Below are 16313 nucleotides of genomic sequence, written 5' to 3' on the forward strand. Positions count from 1 at the left end.
TAGGTCGATCTAATCACCAGCCTGCTCCCACAGTTTCTGTTGTGAAAACCTCCCACACACATTTTTGTAAGTCAAGTTTCCTTCAAGCCCTAAACCAAATGAACACAGAGTTACATTCCAACCTAAGCAGACATCACATTTGCTTGGACCTAATTGAATGATAGTTGTGCTTTTTTCTATGTTTGAACAGAAAAAAAGTTTTCCAACCATGTGTGTCTGGTTCTGTTAGTCTGAACAGGGATTGGAAAAGAAACCCACTTCAGATGTTATCACATTTAAAGCAATACTTCATTATTTACCATATAAGGACTTGCTGTAGGAGGGTTTATGAAGTTGAAAAAAAGCCTTTCATAGGAAACGGTTCCACACTCGATAAGCCCAGAGTACGGACAGCTTCCCACATCAACTGAAAGAGCCGACCACAGACTTGTGTTCTTGCGAGAGAGTAAGTGCTAAACTATATTCTCACTATTATAAGCCTACTTATACTTCCTCTATTGTTACTTGATGTTATATTGAAATAAAAAAATATTAATAGTAATGCTTAGCTGCTTTTGCACATTTATTCACTTTACGTGTAAACGGCTTTCGTCTTAAGGATTTAATCACTCTCACAAATATCGATATGGCTGTGATAAAAGTAGTGTTATAAAAGACAAGGTAGGATTATTCCTTTGGAACTGAAGGCAAATTACATGGCCTGTCACTTCCCAAAAGATCTGCTAGAAAAGTTCATTTTCCCTGGCCTAATGTTAGTTTTACTTTTCTTTGTTTTTATGGTTTTCACTTCAGCGGGTCTTACTCAAATTTCTATTTCTACACTCATTTTGGTGCTAGTTCTTAATTTTTTAAATTCCACTTGCCAAAATGTGTTCTGTCAAAAGTTCTGTCACGTCTTTGAGATCACTACCAAAATGTAATTAATTGCATCCAGCAGAGAAATCCTCAATTTGAAAAGGTGTACAGATAACAAGGGATTATTTTCTACAGTTGAACCGTAAGACAAAACAATCATAATTAGTCCACCTCTGATAAAAGTCTTTCCATTTATTCTTGAGGTAAACATGCAGTAGCAGTTACAAATAACCAACTAATATCTAATCTTACTGCTTTAATGAACCAAAATCTGTATCAGACAAAAACCAGTACAGTAATACTGTAAACTGAAAATATGGTCTTATCTAGGTGAAAATGTTTTAATGCCTGCAATCTCATAAAGAGGTTTCTATCTGTGGCTGACACCTGTTGTTTAGCATTTCAAGTAAAACCTTGAAAGGTTTTGTGAGATTGTAGTATATACAAGGCAATGGAAAGTTCAAAGGACTCAAAGCCATCTTGGAACAAGAAATACACCCTTAGAAAAGACACACAGGAAGAAACTGCTGTAACCATGGGTGTTTACTATGGGATACAGTTTCATGGATACAGAATAAAAGGTGTCTTTGTACAAAGATTTAGGGCAGCTAGATGCCATAGCTGTGAAGGTGAAGTTTTTTTTAAAAAACTAAAAATGATTTCCTATTGGAAAAAGAATCAATGTTCTCTTCTTCCACACCTTGATCCTTTCTCCTTTAAATTGTTACGTGCACTAAGAATTCATTAGATTAGTTAAAAGTAGTCTGTCCATCACAGGAACAAAATAATCTTCTGGACAAAAGGAGGTCATTTGGCCTATCAGCCTCCCCCAGCCATTTGCCAAAGATCTCATCCAGATGTTTCCCGAAAGATGCCAGTAACCGATTCAGCAACATTATTGGGTGGCTTGTTCCACCCTCCCACAACCTTTTGTGTAAGGAATCACCTCCTATTCATTTGCTACAGTGTTTATTCTGAAAAACTGCGGTGGGTTGACTTGGTCTAAGATTCAAACTTGAACTAGGCCCCCCTCTTGGTCAAAGCAGTAAAGTTGTGAAGTCAAACCTGTCCAGTTTTTGGTTTTGAATGTATGTTGTGGTGATAATAATAATAACCTTTCACGGGGCATCACTTAGGGCTCTGTATAACTACAGTATGCAAAAACCCAGAAAGGTGTACACAAATTAATACAGTCAATTAAACAGAATTAAAAACTAGTATAAGAAATTGGGTTTTAACTACTGTAGATGGGATTTGAAAATGCTGAATGGGTATTTATTTATTCTGTAATCCACAGCAAAAACGAACACAAGGAAGCTAAACACTGAATCTGCATCTCATTAATATACTGGATATTGACCATCTGACAGCAAGGTATGAGTGTGAGTGCTTGTGTTTGTGATGGACTGGCGTCCTGTCCAGATTGTACCCTGCCTTGTGCCCGTTGCTTGCCAAGATAGGCTCCAGCTCCTCTGCAATGCTGCATTGGAAGAAGCAGTTAGAAAATGAATGGATGGATACATGTTTATACATGCATCTAGTAGTAATTAAATATCTAGCTGAAATGATTAAGGTATCACAATGGGATAATTGTATAGTAAGTGCCTTTAAAAGAGGCTATAACATCCTCTAATTGCAAGAGGACTGAAACACGGGTTAGAAAATTAGACAAGAAATACCCCAGGTCCTAATTATAACCAATATCTGCAGTGAACAGTCTATAGCTGACATCTAACTTCATGTCCTCTGAATGTCTTTTTGTAAGTCTGACTCATGTGAACTCTGAAACCCTCCCAACCCAGGATGTTCTCTATAAAATGTATTGTAATGTATTTTTCTATCAGTTCAGACTGCCTTTTGTCCGCATTGTTGTATGTGGCACCACCACTCTCTGTTGGCCATGTTTCAGTGCTCCCAATGACATCGCCAAGAATATTGATTGGGCTATCTGTTTCTGCATTTATTGACTGATAAGATGCTTCAGAGTTGCTGTTTTTTTCTGCCCTTCCCTGCTTTATGTGCCTAATTTGTTTCCACAGCACTAATTCTAGAGCAGTGATGCCATCAGCTTTATTGCTCCTGAAGTTCAGTGTTGTGGGGTTTGATTCAATTACTTTGTTAAGGCTTCACAACATTTGTCCTGTTTTGCTTCTCCAATGTACAGCTGCTTGCATTTTGTTTGCAGTCAGTACAGTAAATTAGTCCTCGAAATGTGCATAAAATCAAAGCCTCTGATCCCTGTGGGAGGATTAATGGAATTGCATGTAGGAATCTTTTAAGATCTATTACAACAAAGAAGTTGTTTATTTCTTTGTTTCCCCTGTGCCTGTTTTATGAGATTTATGGGGACGTTTTGAAAATCATAGGGGGAGTAGATGAGACATGCACGATTGCTTTGTCAATGTCTGTATTGTCTAACATATTAATGTACATAAATAGTGAAATAATTATTGAGGGGGGTTGGGAAACCTGTTTTCTGAAAACGTACTGAGTCCAATTTCATACACGAAAAAAGGATGATTCAGAAGTACAGTCTGCATCCCTGTGGACTCTACGGAACCAGTCCTCTCTACCTGTCAGAGTAGTTGTGCCAGACGAGTGTTAAACTGACCGTGGTTGTTCGGGTTACTTGTGTGCAAAGGGCTTAGCGGGTGTTGTTTGACTGGGTTTCCTCATGTTATTCCAATTTACTGTTTCCTCCGACAGTCCAAAGACAGACTGGTAGGTTGATTGGCTTCCGGGAAAGCTGACACTGGTGTGAGTGGGTTTGTGTCTGTGTCTGTATGTGCACTGCGATGGACTGGAGTCCCATCCAGGGTGTAGTCTGTCTTCTGCCCCTTCCTTGCCAGGATAGACCCCCGCTGCCCCGTGAGCCTGAATTCGATTAAGAGGTTAGAAAATGGATGGATAGATGTTTAGTACAACATAAATAGCATTTTACACCTGTGGAAGACGATAATGTCAGGTAAAAGCCTCTCTTTTCCGAAGGTGCCTGTGCACTAGACTACTGTGAGGAAGGAGCTGTTTGAATGAAGGCCTGTTGTAGTGTGACTGTGTAACTATGCAAGGACAATGAGAGAATTGTCAATGAAAGCAAGGTTGTGGCATCATATATACTGTATACATATACTAATATCATACTATATTGTACCTTTCAAAGTGTACGATAATTCCAGTTTTCTTGTGCAAAGAAATAACAAAATGCTCTTGGTGGTGTCTATACTGTCTTACAATACATGCAATGGGTATAACGTGGCTTTTGTATTGAAGCCTGTAATTTGCGGTTTCCTTAGTTCTTCTGTGTAATTTAATTCAGAAAATTTTTAGGCACGTTCTAGATCAGTCAATGTTTCTGATCCTGCTGTATTTGTTTTGCTGTAAACAGCTGCAAAATCAAAGCAAAAATTCTGATAATGCCCATCGACACGCTGAGAACACAAGGAACGAGATTACAAAACATGATATTGTTGGCAAAACAACGATTCTGCTCCTCTGTACCACTTTCCCTCAGAAACCTTTCAAAACCTGTTTCACTGGATAAAAATTAAACTTGATAATAAACGCAGTATTATTGTGAATAAAGGAAGAAATCTCAAATTATGCGTTACCAAACGATTAGGAAACATAGGTTGTGGGTTTTTTTTTTTCAAAAAGCGTTTTGGTAATAAAAATACACAGGATGAAAGTGCATATTTATTGATTTTCCATTACAGAGAGGTCATAAAACGTCATTCAAAACAAGAGTCTGTGGACAGCCTTCGCGTGATGTGTATGATCTTTATTATTATTTTTAAGAATTAATGATAAGATAGGGCTCTAAAATGCATTTATTGGGGGGAAGACACCCAGTCACGCATGATACGTGGTCAACTAACAACAGCCAACCGGACCCAACTAACCTACTGAAACTGAGCACCCTTCGCCACATGCAGTTGTGTATCTGTAGCGAGACACCCTTCCGCAACATTGCTTTCAGAGGTCCACTCTGAACTGGTTTTGACCAGGAGGATAATCCTCGCCTTCCGTTTTCCTGCTCTTCTTGAATCGGGCTGATGCAAGAAAGCCTTGTCTGAAAAGTCTTCACTAAAAATGGAGGGCTATTTAAAATGCCTCAGGTTAAGGCTACGATTTTAAGATCTTAAATGCCAGATTGTGTCTACCGATTTGAAAGGTGGATTCAGTCAGTATCGATGTAAACCAAAATACAAAATCGAAATGTGTAACGTTAAGCATTTTAGGCAGAACAAGCTGGGACTGGCTTTTTTCTTTAGCTCTTTTTAACATATTAATAGAGGGCATTACTGACGTTTTTAAGAAGCGGATACAGACCTATAGATTTTCTCCAACAGGTTTATCAAGTTCGCTGCGGTAGTCCATTTTTTCTACGATATACAGTAACGTAACATAACTTGCATACTGCGGAGGCAAGCGTGCCACCAAAATCGTCTTTTCAGTGCGTTATTAAGACTTGTTAACACAGAAGGACAGCGTTTTTTGTACAATATACTGCATATACATCGCTAATTGCACTTAGTGCAATGATAGAGCTTTATCATTGAAATCCAGGCTGCACCTAGCATTTAAAGTAACGGTGCGGTTGTGTCAATTCAGCTCACCAAAGCGGTGCACAAAATGTACGTCTTGAATTTAACAGGGTCTTGGGGGGTGTTTCCTAACGCCACTTGCTAACTTGAGTAGGCGTAAAACGCTGTGGCGCAGATTTCATCAGCAACTAAATTCGCATGTTAAGTTACAAATTAATTTCACACCATGAGTCCATTGTTTATATTCAGTTTTATTATGATGGCATTTATGGAGTTTAGCTTCCCTTTTCTCTTCGTTTGTCTCTTCCCGTATAAACAAGCCAACAGGCAAAACAGTCACACCGACACTCAATCATGATTTAAGAGCACAGGTGCTTTTCCTCTCGGTGCTTCCGATAGCTCACCAGCTGCGAATGAGGAGCCTAATGGGAATGTCTGTTTGTACTGAATAGTTACAGAAGGATGTTGCGAAAAGTAGTCAAGTAGGTATTGAGGAACAGGCTTGTGGAATGCGATTGATCATAGAGAAGGATGTACTGTCCTGACACAGGATATCAAAGTTTACAGTTAAGAAGTTATGAAACAATTACAAAGCCATTTGGTGTTTTCTTCAGGCGAAAATTGCTAAACTGTTTAAAAGATGAACAATGGTCAAATGAAAAATATAAATTCCCTCTTTGTGCGAGTGTGTATACTGTATGACGCTTTGTGTTTGTTGAAGGCGGACAAAACGAACGTAAATACGTGTCCTTGCATTTCTTGTTTGCAGAGTGATCCATTAGTCGAGGCTGGATTAAAGGGCTGCAGCTGGTCACGCATGTTCCATGAGCGCAGAGCGACGAGCTGTTCCCTGTTTTATTGTTTTGTGTATTTTAACTGGAATTTTCCAGCACCATCCTCAAGTGAATTCAGCTTCGTCGGGGGCCACAGCACGCCGATGAGCTCCCTACTCGAACCCGCAACCCTTTCATAAGATAACATTCTAATTGATCTCGACCGCGTTAAGTGTGTCTGCACGTTTCATTAAACACGAAGGAAACTGTGTTTAAAACATTCAGCACGACAACTAGTGCCTAATCCATCTACAAACTGGGTGGGTTCGGAGGTAGATCTCAAAAGTCATAGTTCCTCGTCACAGTTTTTCACTTTCCATGTCCACTCAATGTATGCAATTATCGAAATTTGTGAAACGCATTGGTTTTTTGGGAGTTAGTGGGGGGTTTGAAAGGATTTATGGTTCCCCTAACCTTATGCTCAAATGTATACAGTACATCGCCCTACAGTCCGACAGTGCTGTATGGCGTCCTGCTCATACTGGAGAATGCCCGCTGAATTTCACCAGCTTTCTCTACTGGTGTGCGTACCATATAACTTTGTCTTCTTTAATTTGATTTCGTACCTTCCTTGTTTGGTAATCAAGGGCGTGCATCTACTCTAATACACTTTCCACATAAATCATTTACATTTCTAACAGACGGATAAGATCACAAGAGCCCTTTGTTGAAGGCCGTTCCACTGTATGCTCTTTGTACTAGCATATTTAAAACTGATATAGTCTTTGCACTCGCTGCTTTAAATTTGCTTCACTGATGTACTGTTTTGGTTCTGCTCTACCCTGTATTTTTTATATATCTCTACAATAGTCACGAAAATGAAGGTGCAGAATACTACGTTTTACAATAATGGTAACAATGACCATATAAACCTGCTTCTAAGCGCAGGGGACGAAACGAACACATTGATATAGTGTTTTCTAAACTCACGTAAGATATTTCTGAACTTTAGAAATATAGATCTTATGAGATCTATGCCAAATTTAGATTTAGCCCGACTTGAGTTCTAAATTCAACTCTGATCTAATTTATAACTATGGCGTTGAATGACCTTCGACATTGGCCCCAAGCCAACGAAGAGCCGCTGAAAGATTATTGAAGGACGCAAATTAAATTACGTAGAAGTAGGCAGTCTCATGACAGATTATCCTGAGTCATCAAAACTAGTACTCACTCCTATCTCTCCAACCCCACCCTTAGTTTTTTTTTGCGATTAGCTGTTGTCCAGGCTCACTAACATTCGCTGCCACGGCTTTTATTTCCTGAGAAATTTAAGGTAAGATACGTCTTAAACATCTTTCGGGGACAGTGTGTAGTGTGCTGACTTCATTGCTTTGCCTCGTTTACAGCAGAGCAGATAGGGTGGATGTTAGTTTTGAGGACTGTAAATGAAATTAAGTGAATTCCTTGTTTTTCTGGTGCAAAGTGGCAAAAACACCATTAGGCTGAATATTTTTTTTTTCAAAAAAACGGCATTCTTGTTTGAAAATCTGAATGGATCTCAAAAACTAGTAAGGAGATTATAATCAAACCAAGCACCAGTACAAAACAACAGCAGTAGCCTTATTTTTTAATACATTTCTCAATTTTCAGAAGGCCGGTTTAAAAATGAATCTAATTTTGAAAAGTAAGAGTTTTTTTTTTTACAATATTTGCCGTCAAGAAGCAACAATTGATGCTTAAAGCACTACCTAGTTTTCTAGTTATCAGATTTTGAGGTTAAACTCGTGAAATGTTTACCTTTGTTCTGTGGCCAGAACATGTTGTACCGGTCCTGTGTTGGAGAAGTAACACTTGATATTATATTAAAAGAAACAGCACAATGGATTCTGTCGGTGTTACTGCTTTTCTGTATTTTTGCGGTATTCCCTCTGCTTGTTTCGTTCAGCCGTCTCTACGCCAGCAGAAAGTTACTACCCCCTTCCTGACAACAAAACGTATATTATTTTTAACTTTAAGTTAAGGGATTTGGTCCTTGCATTTAAGAGAAACTCCGTAAGAGTCTCGAAAGGGGAAATTAAAAATGCAATAAAGAGTTGCTTCCCTTCTTTAACAAAAGAAAGCTTTCATTAGAGCTATAGATATAAATAAAAGTGTTCTGCGTGTACTGTAGCTGACCGAGGCAATTGCAGTAATTTACTGCGCAGTCAGTGCTTGTATTTCATTGTTTTCTATTACTATATCGGGAGTCTACCCACTCACTCAAACAGGACACACCCTGCCAGAAACAATGGGACTTTTAAAATGTATGATCGCTGTAACTCATTAAAAGCTGTACAATTTGGAATAGCCGATAGCGGGTCTCTTAAGTGTCTGTCCACTAATTTGCCGCAGGTGGCCCTGTGTCGCCCCAAGGTGCGAGAGCCCATCCAACTGTTTCATGAAAAAAGCCAATGTAATGGCTGCAACACGTTGTTGCCCACCCACCACGAACTCTCTGGGTAGAGGAGATCTGCTTGTCCTCGGGTGTGAACCCGCTGCCATGTAGTTTCATCTCGTGTCTGGGGTATATCTGAAGAAGTCCACTGGGTTGACTTTCTCAGTGGTAGGAAAGACTTGTATCAGGACCCCTTGCAGTTTCCCTTTTCAGGACGAGAAAGGTTTGATCCCTTCAGTCTGTCAATGCTGGGCATCCCTTTAAGCCCTGGAAATACGTCTGGTTGTTCTGCTCTGGACGGTTTTCAGAGCAGCAAGGGCTTTTCTGTGAGGTGGTGACCAAAAACGTGCACAACGTTCCCAATGAGGCCTTACTCGTGCGTCATATAACTTTAACATGACAACCCTTGATGTAAAGTTATCTCTATAGCCTAATATTCTATTGACCTTTTTATGCCTTCCCCGCATTGACTAGAAAATGGAAAGGATGGGTTGTCCATTGTACGAAAGAGAGATTCATGTTTCTCAGTGTACCTTGTACAGTACACAGTCATGTCAATACAATTCTGTGCCTGGACAACAATGTAGCCCTGATGAATTGCAGCTCTGTTACAGGTATTGATTTTTAGTCAAGTGACTTGTACTACTAGATGCATTGTGGTGCAGTGATTAGCATTGCTGCCTCACAGTGCTGGGACCCTGGGTTCGAACCTGGGATACTATCTGTGTGGAGTTATCTCCCTGTATGAGTGGGTCTCCTCCAAAACAGTCCAAAGATATGCTGGTAGGTTAATTGGCTTCTGAGAAAATTAGCCCTGGTGTGGTGAGAGTGTGTGCCCTGCGATGGACTGGTGTACCCCGCCTTGTGTCCACTGTTTGCCAGGACAGGCTCCAGCTCCCCTGCAACCCTGAATTGGAAGAAATGGATGAAAAGAAGATGGACTTGAGTCACCTAATGTTTTTGCAGTCACACAATTGTGTGGACCAGAAATTTGATCCTGATCCTGAATGACTTTACAATCCTTGGTTTTTCTTCCCCAAAGGAACCTCAGCCAATGGAGAAGGGACAAGGTGTACCTGTAGGCGTGGCCAGTCCCCCATACCCTGGTCCACCTGGCCCCAGCTATGACATGGGTCCACCTCAAGCAGGGTACCAGAGCACTCCGTATCAGAGTGGTGAGTATTGGCCATGTTCTATTGGTAGATTCAGACATTCGGATGCTAAAAACGGAATGAAATCCAGCAGAAATAACACTCGTTGAATTCAGCGTTGGAGCAGGCAATTGACGGTCATGATTGATGCACAGCAGGCACGTTTTAATAGAAAAGAATGTTCTTATCCCTTTCTGCTCAGTAGTTGTACAAGTGTGAACTGCAGATGATGTTTTGACAAAAGTTCAGATCACACTGTCCATCAGGACAGAAATTACAAATGAAGTGCAAAAAAAAATGTTCATATTTTGGTTTTTAGCAGCTAGCTGAAACTAGTATTTTTTTTTGGTATCCTAAGGCTGCCAGGTACATTCGGTATACAGTATCCTGTACACACAAGTGCACTTTTTTACTTTTCAAATCCTAGGAGATTTGCATTTGCATTTCAATCTTCTAAACCGCATTCCCTATTACTTTAACTGTTGACTTTTATCCTTTATAACATGTTGTATTTTTCATAGCATTACGCTGTTAGAAGATGCAAAACATTTCACTCATGTCGTCTTATTTAGGGGTCTCGGGAGTGTGAACGTCTTAATAGTACAGTTTGTAAGGGCAGTGTGGAACAGGGGTTAGGGCTCTACACTTGTGTGGCCATGTCCCAGTATCCACACTTACAATCTCATGGCCTTCACATGCATGCTGCCTCCCAGGTCTCCCTTGGATTAGGGTGTCCCATTTCTGATTTCTTTCACAGGGATGGCAGACTGCTGTTGTACCCTTGTATGAAGCAGTTTGCCTGGGTTGCTCCAGTTAAAGGGGAACTGCGGTCCCAGTTTCTCAGACTGGTGATCGAATCTCAGTAACAAAATCAATTCATCGATGGCATAGGAAAAAGGTTACAAGTTTTTGAATTAAGCACAAAATCACGCACTTTGTAAAAGCCCTGTAAGTCGCCAAGTTGTCGCAAGCCCCTGGCGAGAGCGAGAGCTCACGTGAATTGTGACGTGAAGCAGCCCTCCCCGCTCACTAGTCCCTGTAATGACTCATGTAATGCGATGAACGAGGGGATGAGTACAGATTGTGCAGGAGACCTTTCACCGCAGAAAGTTTCCAACGTGATCTGCGTGCAAAGTTAACAGGTAGGCTCCATTTATCGGCGAAACTGCCCCAAAGTCGATTTCGGTTGGATGAAAAGAGGTGTCCTCGCAAACCTGCCGGTTTACAATGTAACAGTGTCGCAACACGTTACCAGAAGTTTTGTTTCCTCATTCTGAATTGCAGAATATGGCACTGCCCATACCTGGAAAATTTGTCTATTTTGTCATGTTGATTGAAGGTTTTACAAGTTACAATGAACATTGTACTTTTATCGTGGTTTAATTGGACCCATCAATGCTGATTCTTTCTAACCCCCCAAAATAGCTTCCCGTTTAAATTGCATAAAAAGGATTGCAATGTAGTGCTCTGGATAAAAACATCAGCTAAATACGTTAATGAAAAGAGACACTTAAGGGCCCCTTTTAGTGCTTCTTTGGCGAAGGCAGAACCATTTAATTAAAGAGTGATTTTATTTTTGTCAACATTACTGCTGAAAGATTTGGTCTGATCCCAAGGTAAATGAAAATGCTGAGGAATCGAGACGGAAAACACGTTCTCGGCAGCAGAGAGAGGGATTAGGGAGTGGAGCAATACAGGTCTGAAGTACCAGTGCACTGCAATAAAGAGTTTATTCAAATCTGCTCATTAAATCAACAGTTTTCCGTGTATATTTGACAAATCTCTTTGTTGTTCTAGGACCTTATCCTGGGCCATATCCTCCACCACCTCAATATGGTAGCCCTGCCCCTACTGTGCCTCCTCAAGTCGGTAAGCCCTGCCTGCCTTTTCATCTCTCCCTTGATTCCACCCAGCCTGTGATGCCCTTTAGGGGGTGGGTGGTATAAGGGATGTGTTGTTTGACCCTAACCATTAATTTAAGCTACATTTCACTTCCCTGTTCCTTTTAAACACCTGGGAGTCCTGGCAGATGCAGAGCTAAGAATTTATTAAAATACAACTGATTTTGTTTTTGTTAACATTACTGCTTAAAAGTTAATAGTTTAATACCCTACTCCTAAGATTTAAATAGTGCGGGGAGCCACACCATTTATCCTGTGCTAACTAAAGGCAAGGTTATGTTTTCTTCTTTAACGTACAAGGCACCTTGTTTTTCTCCCCTTTGCTTTAAATGAAGTACCCAGTGCCCGTTCCTATCACGCTTGTCTAAAAAAAAGAGATCCACTCCCCTTCTTCATTTGTGCCGATTATTTGAATAAAATTTTCAACCCAGGCCGTCGCTAAAAAAAACCTTCCTGCTACAACCGACCTGCAGTGCCCTCTAGTGCTTCGTTGTTTGTAATTGCACCCTGCTGGATGTGGCTTTCACCGGCCGACGTGTCAACTGGTATTATCTCGGAGCATCACAAACAAAAAGAATATTCCCAACAATGTTCTTCAGCTCCTTTCTTGAAGATCTCACTCCAATATGACCGCTCTTTTGAATTCTTACCTGCTGGGAAAACTGGTCCACGATCAGTAAAGATACCAAATTAAGAGCAGGGTGAATATTATATAGAACACAAACTCAAGCAGAGTGTGGTGATGGTTAACGGCTCACACTGGGCCATTTTAAAAAAATATTTTCTGCCACTTGAAGCTTGCATCAGTCCGTTTTGAAAAGCAGGACTCCTGCTGTCACAATAATTAAAACGGTTTTAAAAACCAACTGAATGGGGGAAAATTAAGGCTGTAATTTAAGCCCTTACTGTGTTTGTCATTGTGCGGCACAGTAACGTAGTGATTAGAAATGCTCCCCACTGAGGCCTTGGGTTCAATTCCTGAGATGCTCTGCGTGGAGTTTGCATGTTCCCCTGTTCATGTGGATTTCCTGACGGGTGCTCCAGATTTATCCCACAGTCTTAAGACATTGTTAGGTTACCTGCCTTCTATGAAACCTGGCCCTGGTGTGAGTGTGTGTGTTTTTGTCTGTGTGTGCATTGTGATGGACTGGTGTCCTGTCCAGGGTGTGTTCCACCTTGTGCTCTGTGCTAGGTGGGATAGGATCTGGACAAATGGATACATGGTTATTGAAATTGAAATTGTGATGATATGCTTGTCTTTTGACTTAAAAAACAAGTTCTGTGAATACAGTGACGTGGTGAAAAGCTCAGGTGGTACGCTAGATTAATAACGTGCACTCTTTGTTGAACTTTGCCTTCTCTGCTGTATTTCGCCAGTAACCCAGGTGGTAGTGAGTCCTGTGCTGTCAGACGTGCCTGGGCAGACACTGTGCCCAAGCTGCCAGCACCAGATCATCACCAGCACCGAACACAAGTCTGGCCTGCTCACCTGGCTCATCTGTGGCACACTGACTCTCTTTGGGTGAGAATCCACATACTGAGATACATTTTTCAGTCATTTTCAGACTTTCTCTGGAAACCATCCAGAGAAGAGTGACCAGTTACATTCTCTTTCTTAAAGATTTATAAATAATAATCTTTTCATTAACATAGAACTTTTCTGGACACTCCACTCAAAGCACTTGACAGGTATTGGGGACTCCCTTCCACCACCCCCAATGTGTAGCCCCCACCTCGATGATGTGACACTACAACCGAATTACAGCAGGTATCGGTGTATGAGGAGGAGATGTATCTCGTGCAGTTACGATTATAAGGGGACCCAATAGACAATTTGAAATCCCAAGGGCATTCACAAAGTCAACCTAGGAGAATCCATTATTCTCCATTGAGGATACAAGAGGAAACTACATGGAGGTGTGCTGAAAACTGAGAACCGAAGGTACTTCATCCACAGAGTATTGGGAGTATGGAACTAGCAAGCGAATTGTGGTGTTGAGGCGAATACCCTGGCTTTGTTCTGGATGAGATCCTCGGATCAGTCAGCTACTAAGTGAGATGGGGGGTCAAATGGCCTCCTCGTTTGTAACCATTCTTACCTCCTTATAAAGCAGAAGGAGCAATTGTATTTGCTTTTCTTAATTTCTATTGTTAAAGAACAGGCATGAAATCGAACGGCAGATTGGGCATTAAAAACACTCCTCCTTGTGTTCTAAAAGTCACGCAGAAGAAAACACTTGGGGAAACATTTCATCATACTGGTATATTTAATAGAGTCGTGCCTACCACCTGTCTTTTTGTTTCATTCAGCTCATTCAGTGGTTTGTCAACGTCCATTTAATATGTGCACTAGACTTATTAAAATTTCCTGCTCGTGACTGTACAGAGGATATTAATGGAGCCAAACATGGATAAGTATATAAATGACTAACTCTGCCTCCAAACAAATGGGATAAACCTGTTCCCTTCTAAATATAATGTATATTCCATCCCATTGTCCCGACTATTGTATTTCCTTTAGGCAGCAGTTTATTTCCAAAGGACCTTTGGAATGGGCATGGTGATTTCAAGAGTGTTTTTTCTTCCTGTTTGTCACATGCCCAAGTGCAATGAAATGCTTATTTGCATGTATGCTCCAATACAAGGACATTAAAGGACTTGCCAAAAACATAATCGCGGGACAGCAGCAGCAGCAGCAACAACAAGTTAAATACAACTTTAAAAGGAAAACATCAGTGTGAGCCACTTTTATTTGCAGGAAATGTGGGGTGACTGCAGGTTTCCGAAACAGCTGTCCTGGTAAATGTGCTCATTTTCAGTGCAGAGTGAGTCCTACAGCCCAGACTATCAGTTTGACTGGGGGCTGTTGCATTGACCCCTAAGACTTTGAGTCCCGAAGCAGTGACAAAGAATTGAGCGATCACTGTTGGTTTTAGTTGGCTTTGACCTAGGACGGTCATTCTGTACGAGAGTAACCCTGGTTTATTTTGCATCCACATGCTTGCACTACTGCCTTTGATTTTCAGTTCATTTCAAGCTTTTATTATCCCTGGAGGAAAATTTGTTTTGTTTTATAGCAGAGTCCAACACCATATCCCCATCCATCCCTTTTCTAACTGTTTCCTCTAATTCAGGATTGCAGGGGAGCTGGAGTCTATCCCAGCAAGCAGTGGGCGCAAGGCAGGGTACACCCTGGATGGGACACCAGTCCATCACAGGGCACACACAGACACAAGTACAGATACAAGTGCAGACAGGCACACACTCAAACCGGGGACAATTTTTCCGATACACAGTATTGTATCATGGGAATTGATTCGGATGAGATGGCTGACAAGATTTTTTCATTTTGCTCTTGTTCTACAGGTGTATTTTTGGCTGCTGCCTCATCCCGTTCTGTGTGGATAGTTGCAAGGATGTGGAACACAGGTGCCCCAATTGCCAGCAGATTCTCTATGTGTACAAGCGGCTATGAGGTGCAGATCGTTTGCTGATAAAAGAAGATCTGGACAGGCTTTGGGGCAGTTTCTGCAGCTGTGTCAGCAGTGACACAGAGCACACACGTCGGAAAAATATTGTTTCTATGATGCAAAGAATTTGGACTTTTACCTAAACTACCACTCCGTTCCCATTTCTGTCAGTGCTCCCTGGAAGTTTACATCAAGCTTACACCAAATTAATGTATTGTTTTGGAAATAAAACATTTACATGCAAAGCACTCCAGTGCCAAAGTGTTAACAGAATTTTGTATCTGGTTTTTACAATAATTCAGTATATGAAATGCAGCAATTTGTATCCAATATAAACGGATGTATCGGCAAGCAGTCCCTTTTATAGCTTGTGTTGAAATCTTTGTAAAAATTGTAAATTGTGTGAAACAAGTTGTGGTTGTTTTTATCACTTGTGGAGCGTAGCTTTCGCAAAATTGTTCTTTTCCTGGCTTATATGTCACAGTTGTTTTTGCACAGTTGTTTATATGAATATGCAATCATATTGGATCACCACCTGAATCTATATGAAGTAATTAACCATTGAATGTGAAATATTGTGAAATTTGTATCTTTTTTACATTACTCAGTTGTATTTGCTTTGCAAATTGTAATAAATATGACAAGTACAATATCTTCAGGTTGAGAATTTCACTTGCTTATTTATGACACCTCCTAGTTCTGTGACACCTGAATATCTAAATAGCTTTCCTAATTATACCACAATCCATACCGTTATAAATTAGAGTACTAAAACTGTTGACCACTACATTGGTTATATTATAATTTGTTTTTATTGATTACATGATATAGATTGGTATGTAATTACTGAGTATATTCTTTTTCGCCTTTTTATAAACGGGTATGGCTGTCAGAATGTTAACAGGAAGACTAGAAGGCACATATTACACCATAGAAAGTTAATGTATGAGATGGTCCGTCTTCAATTTAGAAAGGGCAATTTTTTTAACTTCCCCATATATTCATTAACTTCCCATAAAACACTATGTGCGCAATGGCCTATTCCTGATCTACTTTACACATGTGCCCCTGTGAGAGAGGCACTGTTTAAACAGCCTTACTTGCTACATGTATGCTCGGGTTGGATCCTACTCCGAAGGTGGAAGATATATTTGTACTGGTGCTTCACGCAATAATTAGAAA

At 40.6% G+C, this 16313-nt stretch overlaps 1 protein-coding gene across 3 annotated transcripts; it reads left to right on the forward strand.

The window, feature by feature from the left end:
* Positions 1 to 338: 338 nt before the first annotated feature.
* LOC102697903 (lipopolysaccharide-induced tumor necrosis factor-alpha factor homolog) lies at positions 339 to 15783 on the forward strand. Of its 3 annotated transcripts, XM_015359961.2 has the most exons (6): positions 339 to 445; positions 2153 to 2229; positions 9652 to 9784; positions 11558 to 11629; positions 13039 to 13183; positions 15028 to 15783. In XM_015359961.2, the coding sequence occupies exons 3-6, from the start codon at positions 9664 to 9666 to the stop codon at positions 15134 to 15136; spliced, it is 447 nt and encodes a 148-aa protein (XP_015215447.1). In that variant the 5' UTR covers positions 339 to 445; positions 2153 to 2229; positions 9652 to 9663; the 3' UTR covers positions 15137 to 15783. The 3 variants fall into 3 exon arrangements, with proteins under 3 accessions (XP_015215447.1, XP_015215448.1, XP_015215449.1); XM_015359962.2 differs by lacking the exon at positions 2153 to 2229 and having other exon boundaries at positions 341 to 445; XM_015359963.2 differs by lacking the exons at positions 339 to 445; positions 2153 to 2229 and adding an exon at positions 7404 to 7508.
* The last annotated feature ends 530 nt before the right edge of the window (positions 15784 to 16313 follow it).

The sequence above is a fragment of the Lepisosteus oculatus genome, chromosome 19 (assembly GCF_040954835.1).
Source record: "Lepisosteus oculatus isolate fLepOcu1 chromosome 19, fLepOcu1.hap2, whole genome shotgun sequence".
NCBI lineage: Eukaryota > Metazoa > Chordata > Actinopteri > Semionotiformes > Lepisosteidae > Lepisosteus > Lepisosteus oculatus.

Bases quoted from the DNA above. Each gene is read 5' to 3' on its own strand.
- LOC102697903 (XM_015359961.2), top strand. From the start codon at position 9,664: ATGGAGAAGGGACAAGGTGTACCTGTAGGCGTGGCCAGTCCCCCATAC. The intron at 9,785-11,557 runs GTGAGTATTGGC...TTGTTGTTCTAG, and splicing joins GAGCACTCCGTATCAGAGTG to GACCTTATCCTGGGCCATAT. The intron at 13,184-15,027 runs GTGAGAATCCAC...CTTGTTCTACAG, and splicing joins GGCACACTGACTCTCTTTGG to GTGTATTTTTGGCTGCTGCC.